This window comes from Canis lupus, chromosome 29 (genome assembly GCF_048164855.1).
Source record: "Canis lupus baileyi chromosome 29, mCanLup2.hap1, whole genome shotgun sequence".
Taxonomy (NCBI): Eukaryota; Metazoa; Chordata; class Mammalia; order Carnivora; family Canidae; genus Canis; species Canis lupus.
The window spans coordinates 34,932,460-34,950,569 of record NC_132866.1 but is presented as its reverse complement, the minus strand read 5'-3'; the positions used below and the strand labels follow the sequence as shown (position 1 = coordinate 34,950,569).

Below are 18,110 nucleotides of genomic sequence, written 5' to 3'. Positions count from 1 at the left end.
AGAGAGGCAGAGACACAAGGCAGAGGGAGAAGCAGGCTCCATGCAGGGAGCCCAACATGGGACTTGATCCCGGGTCTCCAGGATCAGGCCCTGAGCTGAAGGCAGCGCTAAACCACTGAGCCACCTGGGCTGCCCAATAAATAAAATCTTTAAAAACAAACAAACAAACAAATAAATAACTTTAAAAAATCTAAAAAATAAAAAAATAAAGTCCTAATGGTACCTGTCCTTTAAGCCACAGATTACATATATAAGAATTTCTCTTGCAGATACACTTGCACATGTGCACAATAAAGTAATTTCAAAGTTATTTTTATGTATTTATATTAGTTACCTATTGCTACATAGCAAATTGCCCACAGATTTAGCAGCTTAAATAACATACTCATTATCTCACACTCTGTGGGTCAGACACAGCTCAGCTGGATTTCTTCAGAATCTTTCACGTGGCTGCAAAGTATCAATCTGGGCTGAGTCTCATCTGAGGCTCAGGTGGGGAAGGATCTGCTTCCAAATTCAGAATTGTTAGCAGGATTTAGTTTCCTGTAGATGTCATGCTGAGGGCTTCAGCTCCTTGCTGGCTGCTAGCTAGACTCTGTTTTCAGTTCCTAGCCATGTGGGCTTTTCTATATGGTTGCTTACTTCACTGTGTTCAGCAAAAGAATCAATAGAGAGGCTGCTAGCAAGAAAAAAGTTACAGGGGATCCCTGGGTGGCTCAGCGGTTTAGCACCTGCCTTTGGCCCAGGGCCTGATCCTGGAGACCCAGTATCAAGTCCCGCGTCGGGTTCCCGGCATGGAGCCTGCTTCTTCCTCTGCCTGTGTCTCTGCCTCTCTCTCTCTCTCTCTATGTCTATCATGAATAAATAAATACATCTTTAAAAAAAAAAAAAGGAAGAAGTTACAATATTGTGTAGTGTAGTTATGGAAGTGACATTTCATGTCCTTTGTTGCATTCTATTGAGGTTAGAAGCAAGCCACAGGTCCTGTCTGTATTCAAGGAGGATTACACAAAGGGTGAATACTAGGAGGTAGGATAATATAAATAATTATATATACTTATATACTCGTATATACAGTCAGCTATAGTATATAACTCGTAGAGTTGATAAAATAATATAAATATTCTTATTTGAAGGATTTAGATTTAACTTTGATTACTTTTAGGTAGATTTTGTTTGTTGTTTCAGGTCATAGGTGTTTAGGTTGCAAGGACCAAGAACTTACTGCTTTAATGTAAAATGCAACTGTTTGTTCCAAATGGAGGGCCAAAATATTCAGAATAACATTATCCCACCTTGTTAAGAAAATGAGGACTGAACTTCAAGCTTGGGAGTAAGTAGTTGTTGCATGGGATCCTGACATTCTTCCAAAAATTTTCATTAACAGTCATTAACTGGTATTCTTACTCTCTTCATCCCCACCCCGATTTTATATATATGTAATTTGTTTTTGTTTTGTTTTATTTAACAATGTACATGTGATAGTGTTGGATATCAGTTTATGTAGAGATCTTTCATTTTTTAAGTGGCCACTTAGTATTGTATTAAGTTGAACCATATAAAATTGTCATTTTAAAAAAAGATTTTATTTATTTATTCACGAGAGACAGAGAGAGAGAGAGGGAGAGAGAGAGAGAGAGAGAGAGAGAGAGAGGCAGAGACACAGGCAGAGGGAGAAGCAGGCTCCATGCAGGGAGCCCTACGTGGGACTCCATCCTGGGTCCCCAGGATGACGCCCTGAGCGAAAGTGCTAAACCGCTGAGCCACCCAGGCTGCCCAAAATTGTCATTTTCTGTAAGTCAAAATGGTCAAATAATAGTTTCATATATATTCTGTGAAAGGGAAATATGTAAAATGACCTCCAAAGACTTGTAAGAGGCAAGGACCAAAGGACCATAAGAGGGAAGAAAACGGCTAAGAAGTCCAGCTTGACAAGAAATGGCTTATTAAGGAGACTTACAGACAGAAGCATATCTTGGGCTCTGCAAAACCAGCAGCTCTCCTCCACCCCACCTCCCTTTACACCTACTCTCCGTAGCCCTGGAGGCTGGGAGTACATGTTTGGGGGACCACCTACAGGGAAAATGTTTAAGAATATGGGTCTAGGGATCCCTGGGTGGCGCAGCCGTTTGGCGCCTGCCTTTGGCCCAGGGCGCGATCCTGGAGACCCGGGATCGAATCCCACATCTGGCTCCCGGTGCATGGAGCCTGCCTCTCCCTCTGCCTGTGTCTCTGCCTCTCTCTCTATCTCTCTCTCACTGCGTGCCTATCATAAAAAAAAAAAAGAATATGGGTCTGTTCTAGTCATATCTCTAGGGCAGATCAAGGATGTTATGCCCCTAGGCTGTGCTTAGTGGTATGGTTAAACAAAAGGAAAGAAAATGGGAGGGGATCCCTGGGTGGCTCAGTGGTTTAGTGCCTGCCTTCAGCCCAGGGCGTGATCCTGGAGACCCAGGATCGACTCCCGCATCGGGCTCCCTGCATGGAACCTGCTTCTCCCTCTGCCTGTGTCTCTGACTCTCTCTCTCTCTCTCTCTCTGTGTCTCTCATGAATAAATAAATAAAATCTTAAAAAAAAAAAAAAAAAAAGAAAATGGGAGGGAAGGAGCCTTCTGTGACCTGAAACCACAGTCATCATGGTGGCTATGTCCAAGATGACCTTAGTTTGGTTCACACAATATGGTTCAATCTAATATAAATGAATTGCAATTTCAATTTCAGTTGCAACATAATCAATTTCCCATTGATTGAAGTTGTTTCTATTTTTTTTGCCAATATAAAGAATGTTGCTATTAATAATTTTGTATTTCTATATGTCTTTGTACTAATAAGTCTTTAGGGTAAAAATATAGAACTCTAGGTTAAAGGGTATGGATATTTTAAATTTTGATAAAATAAACTGCCAACTTGTCTTCCATTAAGATTATGCCAATTTACACTCCCACCAATGTTCTCTGAGTTTTCTGGAAACTTCTGCAACATAGTATATACATTTTCCTCTTATGCCATATTGAGGCATAAGCATTTTAATGACTTGCCCAGATTTAGATCTAGAGGCAGAGCTGGGACTTGGCCCAAGAATTTTAGATTTACATCATTTCTTTTCACCATTTCATTTAGGTTTTCACTCATTTCCCACACCTGTTTTTTTGAGTTACACCAAAGTATATCTCAAGCTAATATCTTCTAGGTAGACTTCCCAAGTAACCAGACCTCTATGCTCACCTTTCATCTTCCTAATCTCTTACATGTAGAAACCTAATTTCTTTGGTTGTTGTTCTCATTGTTTTTCTAAGGGTTTCCTAAATTCCAGCTTGTTGAAGGCTGGTACTCTGTCAGTGTATCCCCACCTGCTTCCTCAACACCAAAGGCCAGGGCCTCTGGCACAGTATCAACAATAATTTGTTTATTGATTAATTAAATCTATTTTAAATTAATTGTGTATAGGAAGAAGATGTAATATTTATTGGGTATCTATTACATGGCAAGTATTGTGTGGTGCTGGGCAGTATCCAGTATGTCATATAATTTATTCTTCATGGTAACCCTGGAAGTAGGTAACCCTTCAACAAGAGAAGAGAAAGAAATATGAAGAGATTAAGCAACCTTCTCAAAGTAATTTGGAGTAAGATGTGGACAGAACTAGTATTCTTTTTTTTTTTTTTTTTTTTTTTTTTAGATTTTTAAAATTTATTTGAGAGAGAGGCAGAGCATAGAGGGAAAAGCATAGAAGGATTAAAATGGTGGTGGTATGTCAGGGCAAACTGAGAGAGACTAAAGGACTTTGATGGTTGAAAAGATTTTGCCTAGGGGCACCAATAGAGCATGTGACTCTTAATCTCAGGGTCCTGAGTTCAAGCCCCACATTGGGTATGGAGCCAATTTAAGATTAAATAATAATATAATAATAATAATGATGATGATGATGATGATGATGAAATAAAAAAACAAAAGATTTTGCCTAGTGGAGATGAGTTCAGAAAAGCAAACTAGGAGAGGCACCTGGGGGATCCCCAGGTGGCTCAGCGGTTTAGCGCCTGCCTTCAGCCCAGGGTGTGATCCTGGAGACCCGGGATAGGGTCCCACATCGGGCTCCCTGCATGGGGCCTGCTCTCCCTCTGCCTGTGTCTCTGCCTGCCTCTCTCTCTCTGTGTCTCTCATGAATAAATAAATTAAATCTTTAAAAAAAAAAAAAAAAGAGAGGCACCTGGGTGGCCCAGACAGTTAAGTGTAAGACGCTTGATTTCAGCTCAGGTCATGACCTTGGGGTCATGGGATCAAGCCCCACATTGGGCTCAGTAGAGTCTGTCTCCCTCTGCTTCTCCTTCCACTTGCTCATTCTCTATGTCTAAAATAAATAAATAAAATCTTAAGAAAAAATAGAAAAAAAGGGCCACTGGGTGTCTCAGTTGGTTAAGCACCTGATTTTTTTTTTTAAGATTTTATTTATTTATTCATGAGAGACATACAGAGAAAGAAAGAGGCAGAGGGAGAAACAGGCTCCATGCAGGGAGCCCGATGCGGCACTTGACCCCGGGTCTCCGGGATCACTCCCTGGGCTGAAGATGGTGCTAAACCGCTGAGCCATCCAGGCTGCCCAAGAACCTGATTTTGACTCGGGTCATGATCCTAAGGGTCCTGGGATGGAGCCCCCACTCCCACATCCCCCACCCCCTTGTCAGGCTCGCCCCTCAGCAGGGAGTCTACTGTTTCCCTCTCCCTCTTCCCCTCCCTCTGCTCATGCTCTCTCTGCCTCTCAAATAAATAAAAGCAATTTTAAAAAGGAGAAAAGGTTCGTGCCTGTGACTCAGCAGTTGAGCGCCCGCTTTCGGCTCAGGTTGTGATCCTGGAGTCCTGGGATCGAGTCCTGCATTGGGCTCCCTGCATGAAGCCTGCCTCTCCCTCTGCCTGTGTCTCTGCCTCTCTATCTGGGTCTCTCATGAATAAATAGATAAAATCTTTTTTTTTAATTAATTTATTTATTTATGATAGTCACAGAGAGAGAGAGAGGCAGAGACACAGGCAGAGGGAGAAGCAGGCTCCATGCACCGGGAGCCCGACGTGGGATTCGATCCCAGGTCTCCAGGATCGCGCCCTGGGCCAAAGGCAGGCGCCAAACCGCTGCGCCACCCAGGGATCCCGATAAAATCTTTTTTTAAAAAAATTTTAAAAATAAAGAAAAAGAAAAGGCTAACTGGGTATGAGTGTAATTCCACCTTTCCTGATAGCTTTGTGCCTAATAATTCAGAAGTCCAAGAGAATAACATGGTTCAATGCTTTTAATAAATTCTCTGTGTCCAACAGACTGAGAGATGTCTTGCTACTTCTGATGCCCATGCTGATCCCAGCTCTGACAGTAAACTTGGATGTGCCCTGGCAACTTTCCTTTCACTTTTTTTAAAAGATTTTATTTTTAAGTAATCTCTCCACCCCATATGGGACCCTAACTCAAGATCCTGAGATCAAGATCCATGTACTCTACCAGCTGAGTCAGCCAGGTGCTCCTCCCTTCACTCTTGATGGTACCTGCAGGGAGAGAATACCCAAGTTCTCCCTGTCCATCCTCCTCCTCAGTATTTTAGAAATTTTGATCCTGTCTTCTCCCACCTGCAGATTTGTCCATCTGGCCCAAACTTCCAAATCTTTCTAGATGCTCCTATACAGAAGCCTTCTCTATTTCCCTCGCTATTTTGCTTGTCTTTCTCTGGAGCTTTTCCAACTCCATAATCTTTCTTGTGGTACTCTATACAGACTACTTGTTGATTTTCACATGCTATTATCACTATGCTATTCATTACACAAAACTATGTATAGGATCCTGGAGTTAGTAGTATGCCATAGGGACTTCAGATTTAACCTAGCCTAGTTCCCCTCAATATACATATTGGAGACATTAGGACTTAGTCATAATCACTCCAGAAGCTGATGGCAGGTTCTCTCCATTTCCTACTCACTGCAAGCAATTGGTCTCTATCATATCACAGTTCACACTCTGTTCTTGAGAAGAAGTCCTAATATAGTTCTTCTTAAAGAGTAAAGGAGCAGAAGCAGTAGTAATCTGCACTATGGACTTGGGCCTAGAGTTTGGCCTTTCCTTCCTTCATAGAGGTAAGCTCAGTAGATGGTCAAAAGGCACACAAGAAGGATTGGCATTTGTCTTGTATGTAGAGGTAAAACTATGATTCTAGATGGTGGTGTTTCACTTCTAATACCCTTCTCTGATGACACCCAAAATTTTCCAAGCTTTTTAGAGAAAGTGTACTTTAGTCCCTATCTTAAGGGCTTGGTCTCTAGCTACCCTGAACTTCCTTTACTTGACCAAGATGAATTTTATCTAATGGTCAATGTTACTCAGAATGTGAGCTTGTAAACCTGGCCTGGAACTATGTGCAATCTGGATGTATTGCCAATTGTATGAAGATAAGAATGTACAGAATAGGGGTGCCTGGGGGGCTCAGTCGAGTAAGGGTCTGCCTTTGGCTCAGGTCATGATCCTGGGGTCCTGGCATGGAGCCCCATCACTGGGGAGTCTGCTCACTGGGAGTCTGCTTCTCCTTCTCCTTCTGCCACTCCCCCTGCTTGTGCTAATGCTTTTTCTCTCCCTGTGTCAAATAAATAAAATCTTTTTTTTTTTTTTAAGAATGTACAGAATAGTAAAGAAATAGTTAACATTTCCTAGAGGCTGGTCAAAGAAGAAAGAGTTCAGGAGATCCTTACATCAAGAGATGTAAGATTGTTGCATTTACCATAATTGTGACAAGCTGAGAAGCACAGATGGTCAGCAAAAAGGTAAGTCTTATATCTATCAGTGGCTTAAAAGTCTTATGGGCTCAGACCTGTAATGTAAATGAATAAAGTTTATTGGTGAGATTTGTAGGAGCAGTGGAGAACTCTAGAAAACACACCTAATCTAAAGGGGGCAGCCAATATTCCATGTCAGCTGATGGTTGTTGCCATATAGGAAGGTAGGTCCAAATGTTTATAGATCTAATTTTTCAAGGAAATTCAGATATCTGAATTTTTATGTGAAATTGTTTAATTTTTAAATGCTGGCAACAAATCCAAATTGGGAGGGAAGAAGAAGAGAGGAAAAAATGAAAGAGAATCACATGCAGGCCAAGCAGAGCAATGATACAACCCAGGGTTTAGCAGTCTGTCACTCTGGCTTTATGCAGACTTCTTATCTTTTCCTAACAATTCAAGAGGTGTTTGGGAATTTATTTCAAGGTATACTCAGAACTGTATCAAATGCAGTCAGAATTTCTATTGCCCTGCCAATTCTTTAAATCTATTCATGCAGTTTTTATTGAGCACTTAACATGTGCAAAATCATCACTACATTTTACTTAAAATGAAATGTTAATTAATTACATGAAACAGATATAACTTCCATAATGGTCCACATGACTCTGAGATACATACTTAATTTCAGCTGTTTTTAAAAAATATGATCACATATAAAGAAAATTCTTTTTTAAAACCTACCGGAGCATTACAATTCACCTCTGAATTTAAAAGGTTAATGGGAAAGTTTCAGAACACGAGGCATCCCTCTGTTTAAATGTAACACTTCTAAAAGAATTCAAGGGCAACCATCCTGAAAATCTACTCATTGGAGGCAATTTTGACCTCTGAATGGCTTCTATCCCAATAGAGGTCATCTATGACACCAAGCAGTACTCAAGTTCCTAGTGATTCCAAAAAGAAAAAAAAAAAAACGTTGGGAATCTTGCCAGCTGATTGGGTGAGGAGTCACTAAACTATTCAACCCGGCTGAGGTTATCAACTGCTTGTGATTACATTTCAATATACATGTGTGAAACAATGTACGCCGTATCCTGCTTCGCACAGGAGATTTACTTGGCTTTCGTCACCCCCCGTCCCTTTTCCCCAGCCTTCTTCTGTACTCATCTCTCTCCCAATCTCCAGTTGTTGCACATTTAAGGAATGGCTACTTCCTTCTCTTTTCACTATTTCTCCTGCTCTTAATCGGGGTCGGACTTTTCAAACATGTTAACGTCTCTGCCATCTCAGATTCTCCATACCCCTTACGCTCCCATCCCAAGGCCCACGCCCTCCCACCCCCCAGCCACATTCTAGAACCCGGACTCCTCTCCACTCCCCAAGCCTTAGCTTGGCCTAAAATGCGCTCAACTTCTCCCCGGCTGCGCACCCCTCCCCGCCGCCGCGTTCCTCCCCCGGCTGGCAGCCTCAGCCATTCCAGAAATTGACAAAGAAGTTGCAGAGGGAGTGCCACTTCTCGGCGCAGTAGGTCTCCGTGAGCTTCGCGTTCTCGTCCAGCCCGTCGGGCTCGGGCCGGGTCCCCAGAGGTCGCTCCACTCCCGGGTCGGAGGCCGCCTTCCTCTTGCCGGCTTTGGACTTCTCGGAGGGCTTCCCCCTGGGAGACGCGCTCGCGGGAAGGCGGGCCGCTGTGGCAGAGCCGGGGGCGGGCTCCCGGGGCGGCCCGCGGCTCCCGGCCCGGGGCTTGGGATCCCGGGCGAAGCCGGCCGCGGTGGGGCGCGCCGGCGAGGACGCGCGGGGCACCAGGCGCAGCTCGGCGCCGTGGCCCTCCTTGCCCGCGCACAGGCGAGCCTTGAGCGGAGCGGGGTCGCGGCACGGACGCCGCTTCCTGCGCAGCCCGCCCAGCACCTGCTTCCAGTAGTGCGAGCCGCGGGCGGCGTAGGCGGCGCAGCGCTCGGGCTCGCCGCGGTAGGCGCACTGCTGGCGCGCGCCGGCGGGGTCCCGGCAGCGCAGCGCCAGCTCGCTCCCCGCCGCGGGCCCCGGGGCGCGCAGCAGGAGCTGCCAGCTGCACGCGTGGCGCTCGGGGCTGACGAAGCGGCCGGACGAGCGGCCCGCCGGCCCCGGGGCAGGCTCGGCCACGCGGCCCGCCAACCCCTTGTCTCTCCGGGCGGCCACGACGAGGCAGCCAGCCAGCAGCAGCAGCTGCAGCAGCAACAGCGAGAGCGACGCTCCCAGCCTCAGAGGCCTCATGGTCCGCGGGTCTGCGCTCAGCTCCGGTTTTGCGGGACGCCCGGGCGCTTCAGAGGCGGCAGGGCCGGGAGGGCAGCATCCCTGGGACCTGGGGACAGACGCAGAGACTGCTGCTGCAAACGCATCGACGACTTCCCCTTCCCGTGCGGTCTAGACGCTGGTTTGCAGCGGGCAGCAGCAGCCTGAGAGAGACCCTCTGAGAAAACCGCCGTCTAAAGATCGTTTTATATCTTTTCGAAAAGCAATGCGAAGACAAAACAAAGCGATGCCTGAAAATTGCCACCTCCACCCCTCCTTTCTTCACCCTCCAATAAACTATCTACAAAATCGTTTCAAATTATGCTTGGGAAACATACATTTTTACTGCACTTTGAACTTACCGAGTCCCAGGAGAGGTGGTGGAGCCCTATTAGGGCAGAGGGAGCGACCACACCGGAGATTAGTCCGCTTTAGCCGGTTCCCCGTGAATGAACGGGTTATGAATGGGACAGGAGGGGAGGGGCCTCCCCCCACCGCCCGCCCTCCGGGACTTCCCTCACACCGAGAGATTTCCCACCCCCAGCACCACGCACACGCAACCCCAAGTGTAAAATGCAAGTGACACTGTGACATGAAATAGAAGTCTTGGATTTAGCTTTCAATGTTTCAAATAATCACGCAAATTTTAGCAAGTCATTCTTTTCTTTCCCTTTACATATTTAATCATCCGAATATGAAGTTAAAGAGAAAGATCCGAAATTTAAGAGTTAAACAAAAATTTCATGTTAGAAACAAAACAACTGTCAATATTCTAAACCAAACACTACACTCTCTTCTTCATATCATTCTGAGTTCTGTATTTTCACCCAGGTCTTTCTTATCCTAATAATAGAATCCTAATTTTAATAACTACTTTCTACTAATAATAATATATCCTGGTTTGCTAATATAGCATAGTGTCCTGCAGTTCACCCAGAGGTGGGCCTTTGGGCTTTTGGTTATTTTTAGGTATTATAAGTCAATTATAAACTGTTTGCAAAGATTAGAAGTTTAAAAATATAATTTATTGGATTATAGTTACAAGGTAAAATTACCAATTAAATGTTGTGATCTTTAAGACATTGTGTTCTTGAATCTCGAAAATTTTATATTTAAGCAAAGCTTAAAATATTCCATCATCTTTTAAAAAAATGTTCTCAGTAACAAATGTGAGGGGTTTTTTTTTTTTTTTGGTTTCAAGAGTTGTTATACTGTTACAATTGTTTTATATATGTATTTTCCTAAAATAATTACCCAAGATGTCAAGAAGTCTCATTATATTTTCTAATGTTTTGTTGCAGACTATATTTTCTATTACTGACCTCACTTTAGATATCGTATTTAACAGTATAATTTGATTACTACTATAAAAATCAAAATATTGGGGATCCCTGAGTGGCTCAGCGGTTTAGCGTCTGCCTTTGGCCCAGGGCGCGATCCTGGAGTCCCGGGATCGAGTTCCATGTCAGGCTCCCGGCATGGGCCTGCTTCTCCCTCCTCCTGTGTCTCTGCCTCTCTCTCTCTCTCTCTGTGTCTATCATAAATAAATAAACCTTTATAAAAATAAAAATATTTCAGAATTAGAAGAATGTATTTAAATATATATTAGCATAAATTAAATCTATAGTAGGGTATATTGACCTAAGGAAGGATATTTTTTACTCCTCTGGTGAGATCAGAAAGATTAAATGATTTCCAAGGTCACACATCATCTAGTGATAAAGCCACATGCCACCTTTCAGTGATCAATAATCTTTACATTTCAGCTTTATATTACACTACTGTCACTTTTAAAGTTAATTATGTTTTTGTTACATCAATCTGATCTATAACGAAAAGCAATTAGTATCTATGAAGTTAACAACTAGTAATATAAGTTTCATAAACAAGAGTAGCTTATTATGTACTTCAAAGATGAAAACATTCTCTTTCCCAGAAAACTGTATTTGTACTAGTAAAGCACTGATGAGGAGAGTTAAGGTTTTTGTCTTGTTGCTCTGGTTTTACTTACTGTTATCAGCTACCAAACTGAATTGGAATAGTTTTGCAGCTAAAGAGTGACATCTTGTGACATTCTGCACTAATTACAATGAAAAAGTTCATTGTCTGAAAAGTCATAATCATTGAGAGATATTCCAGAGACCAAGTTTTCTGTCAGAAACATTATTCCCCAAGGAAAATGGACACACAGATGTGCTATGCCACATCAGAAAGAGGTAATGTCTTACCACAAGTTACATTTTATTTTATTTTAAGATTTATTTCTTTATTTTGAGAGAGAGAGAGAGTGAGCACAAGCCATGGAGGGGTGAGGTGGGCAGAGGCAGAGGGAGAGAGAGAGTATGAAGCACATTCCACCTGAGGCCGACATGGGCTCCACCTCACATCCCTGAGATCATAACCTAAGCTGAGGTCAGAGTGGGTTGCTCAACCGAGAGAGCCACCCAGGTGCCTCCCACAAATTACTTTTTATAAACTGTGGTAAAATATACATATCACAAATTTTACTATTTTAACCATTTTTCAATGTGCAGTTAAGTGGCATTAAGCGCATTCACACTGTTGTGCAACCATCAGCACCATTCAGCTCCAGAACATTTTTATCTTCCAAATGTACCCGTTAAACCTTAACTCCTTATGCCTTCCTTCCTCCTTCCTTCAACATTCTGTTTCTGTGGATTTGACTACTCTAGGCACCTCATAGAAGTGGACTTATACCATATTTGTCCTTTCTGACCAGCTTCTTTCACTTATGTCTTCAAGGTTATTCCATGTTGTAGCATTTGTCAGAATTTTCTTCCTATTTAAGACTAATAATATTCCATTGTATGTATGTACCACATTTTGTTTATTCATCAATCAATAGGTTCTTGAGTTACTTCCACCTTTTGGCTCTTGTGAATAATGCTGCTCTGAATCTGGCTGTACAAATATCTATTTGAGTTCCTGCTTTCAATTCTTTTGGGTATACACTTAGAGTGGAATTAGTGGCTCATATGGTATTTTATTTTTAACTTTTCAAGGAAGCTCCATACTGTTTCCTATAATGACTACACCATTTTACATTTCCGCCAACCGTGCACAAGTGTTCCAATTTCTTCAATCCTTAGCAATACTTGTTATTTATTGTTTGTTTGCTTACTTGATTTTGTTTTTATAATAGCCATCCTAATGGATGTAAGTGATATCTCATTGTGGTTTTTTAAAAAAGATTTTATTTACTTATTCATGAGAGACACCGAGAGAGAGAGGCAGAGACACAGGCAGAGAGAGAAGCAGGCTCCATGCAGGGAGCCTGAGGTGGGACTCCATCCCGGGACTCCAGGATCACGCCCTGGACCAAAGGGTCATTGCTGAGCCACCCAGGCATCCCTCATTGTGGTTTTAATTGGCATTTCTCCAGTGACTAATGATGCTGAGCATTTTTTTTCACCTGCTTATTGCCCATTTGTATCTCTTCGTTGTAGGATGTCTGTTGAAGTCCTTTGCCCATTTTTTAATCAGGTTGTTTTGTTGTTGAATTGTAGGAGTTCTTTATATATTCTAGATATTAACCTCTTTTAAAAAAATTTTAAAAGAAAAAGATTATTAAAAGATTTTATATTTATACATGTATTTTTAAAGATTTATTTGTTTGAGAGAGCACAAGCAGGGGGGGAGCATCGGGAGAGGGAGAAGCAGGCTGCTGGCTGAGCAGGAAAGTGGATGCAGGGCTCCATCCCAGGACACTGAGATCATGACCTGAGCTGAAGGCAGATGTTTCAGCTGAGCCACCCAGGCACCCCTAAAGATTTTTAAAAATAATTTCTATACCCAACATGGGGCTCAAACTCACAGCCTGAGCTCAAGAGTTGTATGCTCCACCGACTGAGCCAGGCAGGAGCCCCTAAATATTAACCTCTTATGAATATATGACTTGCAGTATTTTCTCCTATTCAGTAGGTTGCCTTTGATGTACAAGAGTTTTATTTTTTTTCAGTTGTTTTTTTGCAGTCTGTATGCAGTTTTTTCTTTCTTTTTTTTTTATTGGTGTTCAATTTACCAACATACAGAATAACCCCCAGTGCCCGTCACCCAATCACTCCCACCCCCCGCCCTCCTCCCCTTCCACCACTTCCACCATCCCAGAGTTAGCAGTCTTTACGTTCTGTCTCCCTTTCTGATATTTCCCACACATTTCTTCTCCCTTCCCTTATATTCCCTTTCACTATTATTTATATTCCCCACATGAATGAGAACATATGTTTGTCCTTCTCCGACTGACTTACTTCACTCAGCTGTACAAGAGTTTTAAATTTTGAAGTAGTCCAAAGGAAGACATTTTACACTTGATCTTAGCCAAAAGGCTGAGAAGCGATTTTTTTTAAAGACTTTATTTATTTATTCATGAGAGAGAGAGAGAGAGAGAGAGGCAGAGACACAGGCAGAGGGAGAAGTAGGCTCCATGCAGGGAGTCTGATGCGGGACTCAATCCTGTGACTCCAGGATCACATCCTGAGCCAAAGGCAGACGCTCAACCGCTGAGCCACCCAGGTGTCCCAGGAAGACATTTTAAAAAATATTATGATGTGAGATGTGTAAGGAAGCATGAAATAGATGTTTTAATATTGATTTAAAAATAATCTTGTTTGCATCAGTGTTCCAACATATCTGTTTGGATTCATACCATATGCTGCCTAATAGTTTAGAATGGGGTGAATTTCTTGATAATTTCAGTGATTAACTTCTTAGTCCTTCCTTGAGAATAATATGAAAGAAATATATTATCATGAGGAACTATGTAGCATCTCCTTGCCTTCTTCTCCCAGAGAAAATTAACTGCAGCACCTGACCCAACAAACTTCTGTGTTGCCTAAGTCTCCTGCCTCTTGGTTTCTCCCTTTTCTTTCCTTCTTTCTTTCTTTTTTCCTTCTTCCCTCCCCCTTTCCACCCTCCCCCTTTCTTTTTTTTAAAGTAATCTCTGCACACAATGTGGAACTTGAACTCACAACCTTGAGATCAAGAGTCACATACTCTACTGACTGAGCCACCCAGGTGCCCCAGAATAAATTAAATGTAATATAGCCATATAATGGGATACCGACAGCAGTAATTAAGTAAATTAACTAGATCTACATATGCCAATATGGATGAAATTCAAAACTGTAAGTAAAAAAAAGCAAGATGCAGAACAATATTTACAATACCACATTTCTATAAATTCTAAAAACTATACTTACAAAGCAATACTATTTGTATTCTTAAATCATGAATTATTTTAAATTTACAGAAAAATACAGAGAAAAAAATCTATGCATGGACTTCTCCCTCAGGTTTAACATATGTTAATATTTTACCATATTTGCTTCAGATAAGTTTTCGAGAAATTAAAGATGTAATTGAGGTCTTTTATTCCTCTCCAATCCCATTCTCCTCCCTGTCTTCCCAGAAATAACTTATGAAATTTGTGTATGTACTTCCTGTCCATGTTTTTTTTCATTTTTCTACATATATGTGCATCCATAAACAATAAAAAGCAGTCTTTATAAGCTCATTTTTAATTAATTAACTTTGTTTCCAAGATCTAGTTCATTCTATGAAAATCCATTATTCACTTCTTTCATGCCACCCAGGTGTCTCAATAAAATAAAAATCTTAAAAAAAAAAGAATTAGTGGAAGATTTTTTTCTTTCTTTCTTGAGGCAAACACTACCTCTTACTGCTTTGTTATCATGGATGTATGACACCTGGAGGTGAAGCAACCATCTTTCCAGTTCTCCCAGTAAAGCTTGTCTCAGAAGAAGCTGACTTTATTTTCATCTCCTGGGTGGTCTAAGGGCAATTCCAACCCAATGGTTTGCCAATGGTTAGTTTAGTTACGGGTGTGTGACCTAATTCTGCACACTTTGTGAAGTTTGCTGTCACCTTCTAAGAAAGTTCTTTCCTGCTTTTAAAAGAGACTCATGGAAAGCTAATCTTTCCCCTATCCCACATTGTCCTCTTCTATGTTTTCCTTTTACAATGTACAAATTTTATGGTTTAGTGAATTCAAGTTTACTTATTTTTTTTCCAATGGTAAATATAAGATGGTGCATTAAGAAATACTTTCCTACCCAGGTCAAATATTCTTTAATATAGTTACTGATAGTTTCAGAGTTCATTTTCAGAGTTCTATTTTTTCTTTTTCTTTTTTTTTAAGATTTACTTATTCTTCAACAAAGCAGGAAAGAATATATAATGGAAAAAAAGTCTCTTCAACAAATGGTGTTGGGAAAATTGGACAGCCACATGCAAAAGAATTAAACTGGACCACTTTCTTACACCATACACAAAAAGAAACTCAAAATGGATGAAAGACCTAAATGTGAGACAGGAATCCATCAAAATCTTAGAGGAGAACACAGGCAGCAACCTCTTTGACTTCAGCCACAGCAACTTCTTGCTAGACACGTCTCCAAAGATGAGGGAAACATAGGCAAAAATGAACTATTGGGACTTCATCAGGATAAAAGGCTTTTGCACAGCAAAGGAAACAGTCGACAAAACCCAAAGACAACCTACAGAATAGGAGAAGATATTTGCAAATGTCTGATCAGATAAAGGTCTAGTCTATAAAAAACTTATCAGACTCAACACCCAAAAACCAAATAATCCAGTCCAGAAACGGGCAGAAGACATGAACAGATATTTCTCCAAAGAAGACATACAAATGATTAACAGACACATGAAAAAAATGCTTAACTATTAAGCATCAGGGAACTAGAAATCAAAACTACAATGAGATACCCTGACACTAGTCAGAATGGCTAAAATTAACAAGTCAGGAAATGACAGATGTTGGTAAAGATGTGGAGAAAGGGGAACCCTCTTATACTGCTGGTGGGAATGCAAGCTGGTACAGCCACTCTGAAAAACAGTATGGAGGTTCCTCAAAAACTTAAAAATAGAGCTACCCTATGACCAGCAATTGTACTACTAGGTATTTACCCAAAGGATGCACACACACACACACACACACACACACACAATGGAATATTACTCGGCCATCAGAAAATGAAATCTTACCATTTGCAATGATGTGGATGGAACTAGAGGGTATTATTCTAAGCAAAATAAGTCAACCAGATAAAGAATTATCATATGATCTCACTCATAATTCCCTAATTATGTGGATATATTATATGATATGGATTCATATCATAATTCCATTCATGTGGAATTTAAGAAACAAAATAGAGGATCATAGGGGAAGGGAGGGAAAAATAAAATAATATGAAATCAGAGAAGGAGACAAACCCTCTTAACTCTTAACTATAAGAGACTCTTTTTTTTTTTTAAGAGACTCTTAACTATAGGAAATAAACTGAGGGTTGCTAGAGGAGGTGGGTGGGGGGATGGGCTAACTGGGCGATGATGGGTATTAAGTAGAGTATTTGATGTAATGAGCACTGGGTGTTATATGCAACTGATGAATCACTAAACTCTACCTCTGAAACTAATAATACACTATATGTTAATTGGATTTAAATTTAAAAAAATTATACCCCCCAAAGTGATTTATTTATTTATTTATTTATTTGAGAGAGAGAGAGAAAGTTCAGGGGGAGGGGCAGAGAGATAGTCTTAAGCAGACTCTGCATTGAGCGTGGAGCCCAATATGGGGCTCAGTCTCAGGACCCTGAGATCATGACCACAGCCAAAATCAAGAGTTTGATGCTTAACAGTGCTACTCAGGTGCCCCATCTTTTCTTTCTTTTTTAAAAAGGTTTTATTTATTTATTCATGAGAGACACACACGAGATAGAGGCAGAGACACAGGAAGAGCGAGAAGCAAGCTCCATGCAGGGAGCCCGATGTGGGACCTGATCCTGGGTTTTCTTACCTTTTTTTTTTTTTTTTAAAGCTCTATGCCCAATGTGGGGCTTGAACTCACAACCCTGAGATCAAGAATCTCATGCTCTACTGACTGAACCAGCCAGGTGTCCCTGGAGTAGAACTTTTTCTAGTTTTAGTAGAAAAGTTTTCATCTTTAGATCTCTAATCCATCTGAGATTTCTTTTGGGATATGGTATGAAGTAGAGATTTGATTTTTCCCCTGTACGTGGAGAGCCAATTGTCCAATATTCTTTGTTCAATAGTTTGTTCTTTTGCCATTGATTTTTTTTGTCCTCCACAGTTCCATCTTTATTATTATTATTTTTTATATTTTATTTATTCATGAGAGACACAGAGAGAGGCAGAGACACAGGCAGAAGAAGAAGCAGGCTCCATGCAGGGAGCCTGATGCAGGACTTGATCCCAGGACCCCAGGATCATGACCTGAGCCGAAGGCAGACGCTCAACCACTGAGCCACCCAGGTGTTCCCTACATTTCCCTATTTAATATAGCATTTTGCACCATATACATTAGTGAAATTTTGAAACAGACAAAAAGGACTTTAGCCAAACTCCCCTTCCTCTTCCAGCTTTATTGGACAGTTTAAAATTACATTTCTATTTTCTAGGACTTCAGTTGCTTTTGCTATCTGACTTTTAAAAACTGAAACACAGTGGTCTAAATGATATCGTATACAAAAATAGCATCTTGATTTCTGTGAAAATGCATTTCTCTGAAATTCCTGAATAACTCCAAATTATGCTAACTCTGAGCATGAATGTTTACTCTAGGTTTTAGATTTAGTCTTTCAACAAATGTGTTCCAAACTTTTGCCATCACCTTATATATATTCAGCCTCAATGCTGTGATGAAGTTGTTCCTGTTTAGGCCTTTATCTCGATTGTTCTCACACACCCATTAACACGTTTGTCTTTTTTTTAATATTTTGTTTATTCATGAGAGGCAGAGAGAGAGGCAGAGACATGGGCAGAGGATGAAGCACGCTCCCTGTGTGGAACCTGATGTGGGACTCAATCCCAGGACCCTGGGATCATGACCTGAGCTGAAGGCAGACACTCAACCATTGAGCCATCCAGTCATCCTCACATTTATCGTTGTATTTTATCCACTCAACTGTATGTTCTATATAGGGCCTGATATAGATGTTACTTGATATTATTTAATAGCTACTGAGGTCAGACAATATAAGGCCATCATTATGCTAAAATTAGAGCTATTTATGGAA

General features: G+C 41.3%; 1 protein-coding gene across 1 annotated transcript; it reads right to left on the bottom strand.

Annotated features, from left to right (window-relative positions):
* Nucleotides 1-7,705: 7,705 nt before the first annotated feature.
* On the bottom strand, nucleotides 7,706-9,497 carry FGFBP3 (fibroblast growth factor binding protein 3). Its single transcript, XM_072804737.1, has 2 exons — nucleotides 9,372-9,497; nucleotides 7,706-9,079 (listed from the first exon to the last, which is right to left on the bottom strand). The coding sequence occupies exon 2, from the start codon at nucleotides 8,989-8,991 to the stop codon at nucleotides 8,212-8,214; it is 780 nt and encodes a 259-aa protein (XP_072660838.1). The 5' UTR covers nucleotides 8,992-9,079; nucleotides 9,372-9,497; the 3' UTR covers nucleotides 7,706-8,211.
* Between the last annotated feature and the right edge of the window lie 8,613 nt (nucleotides 9,498-18,110).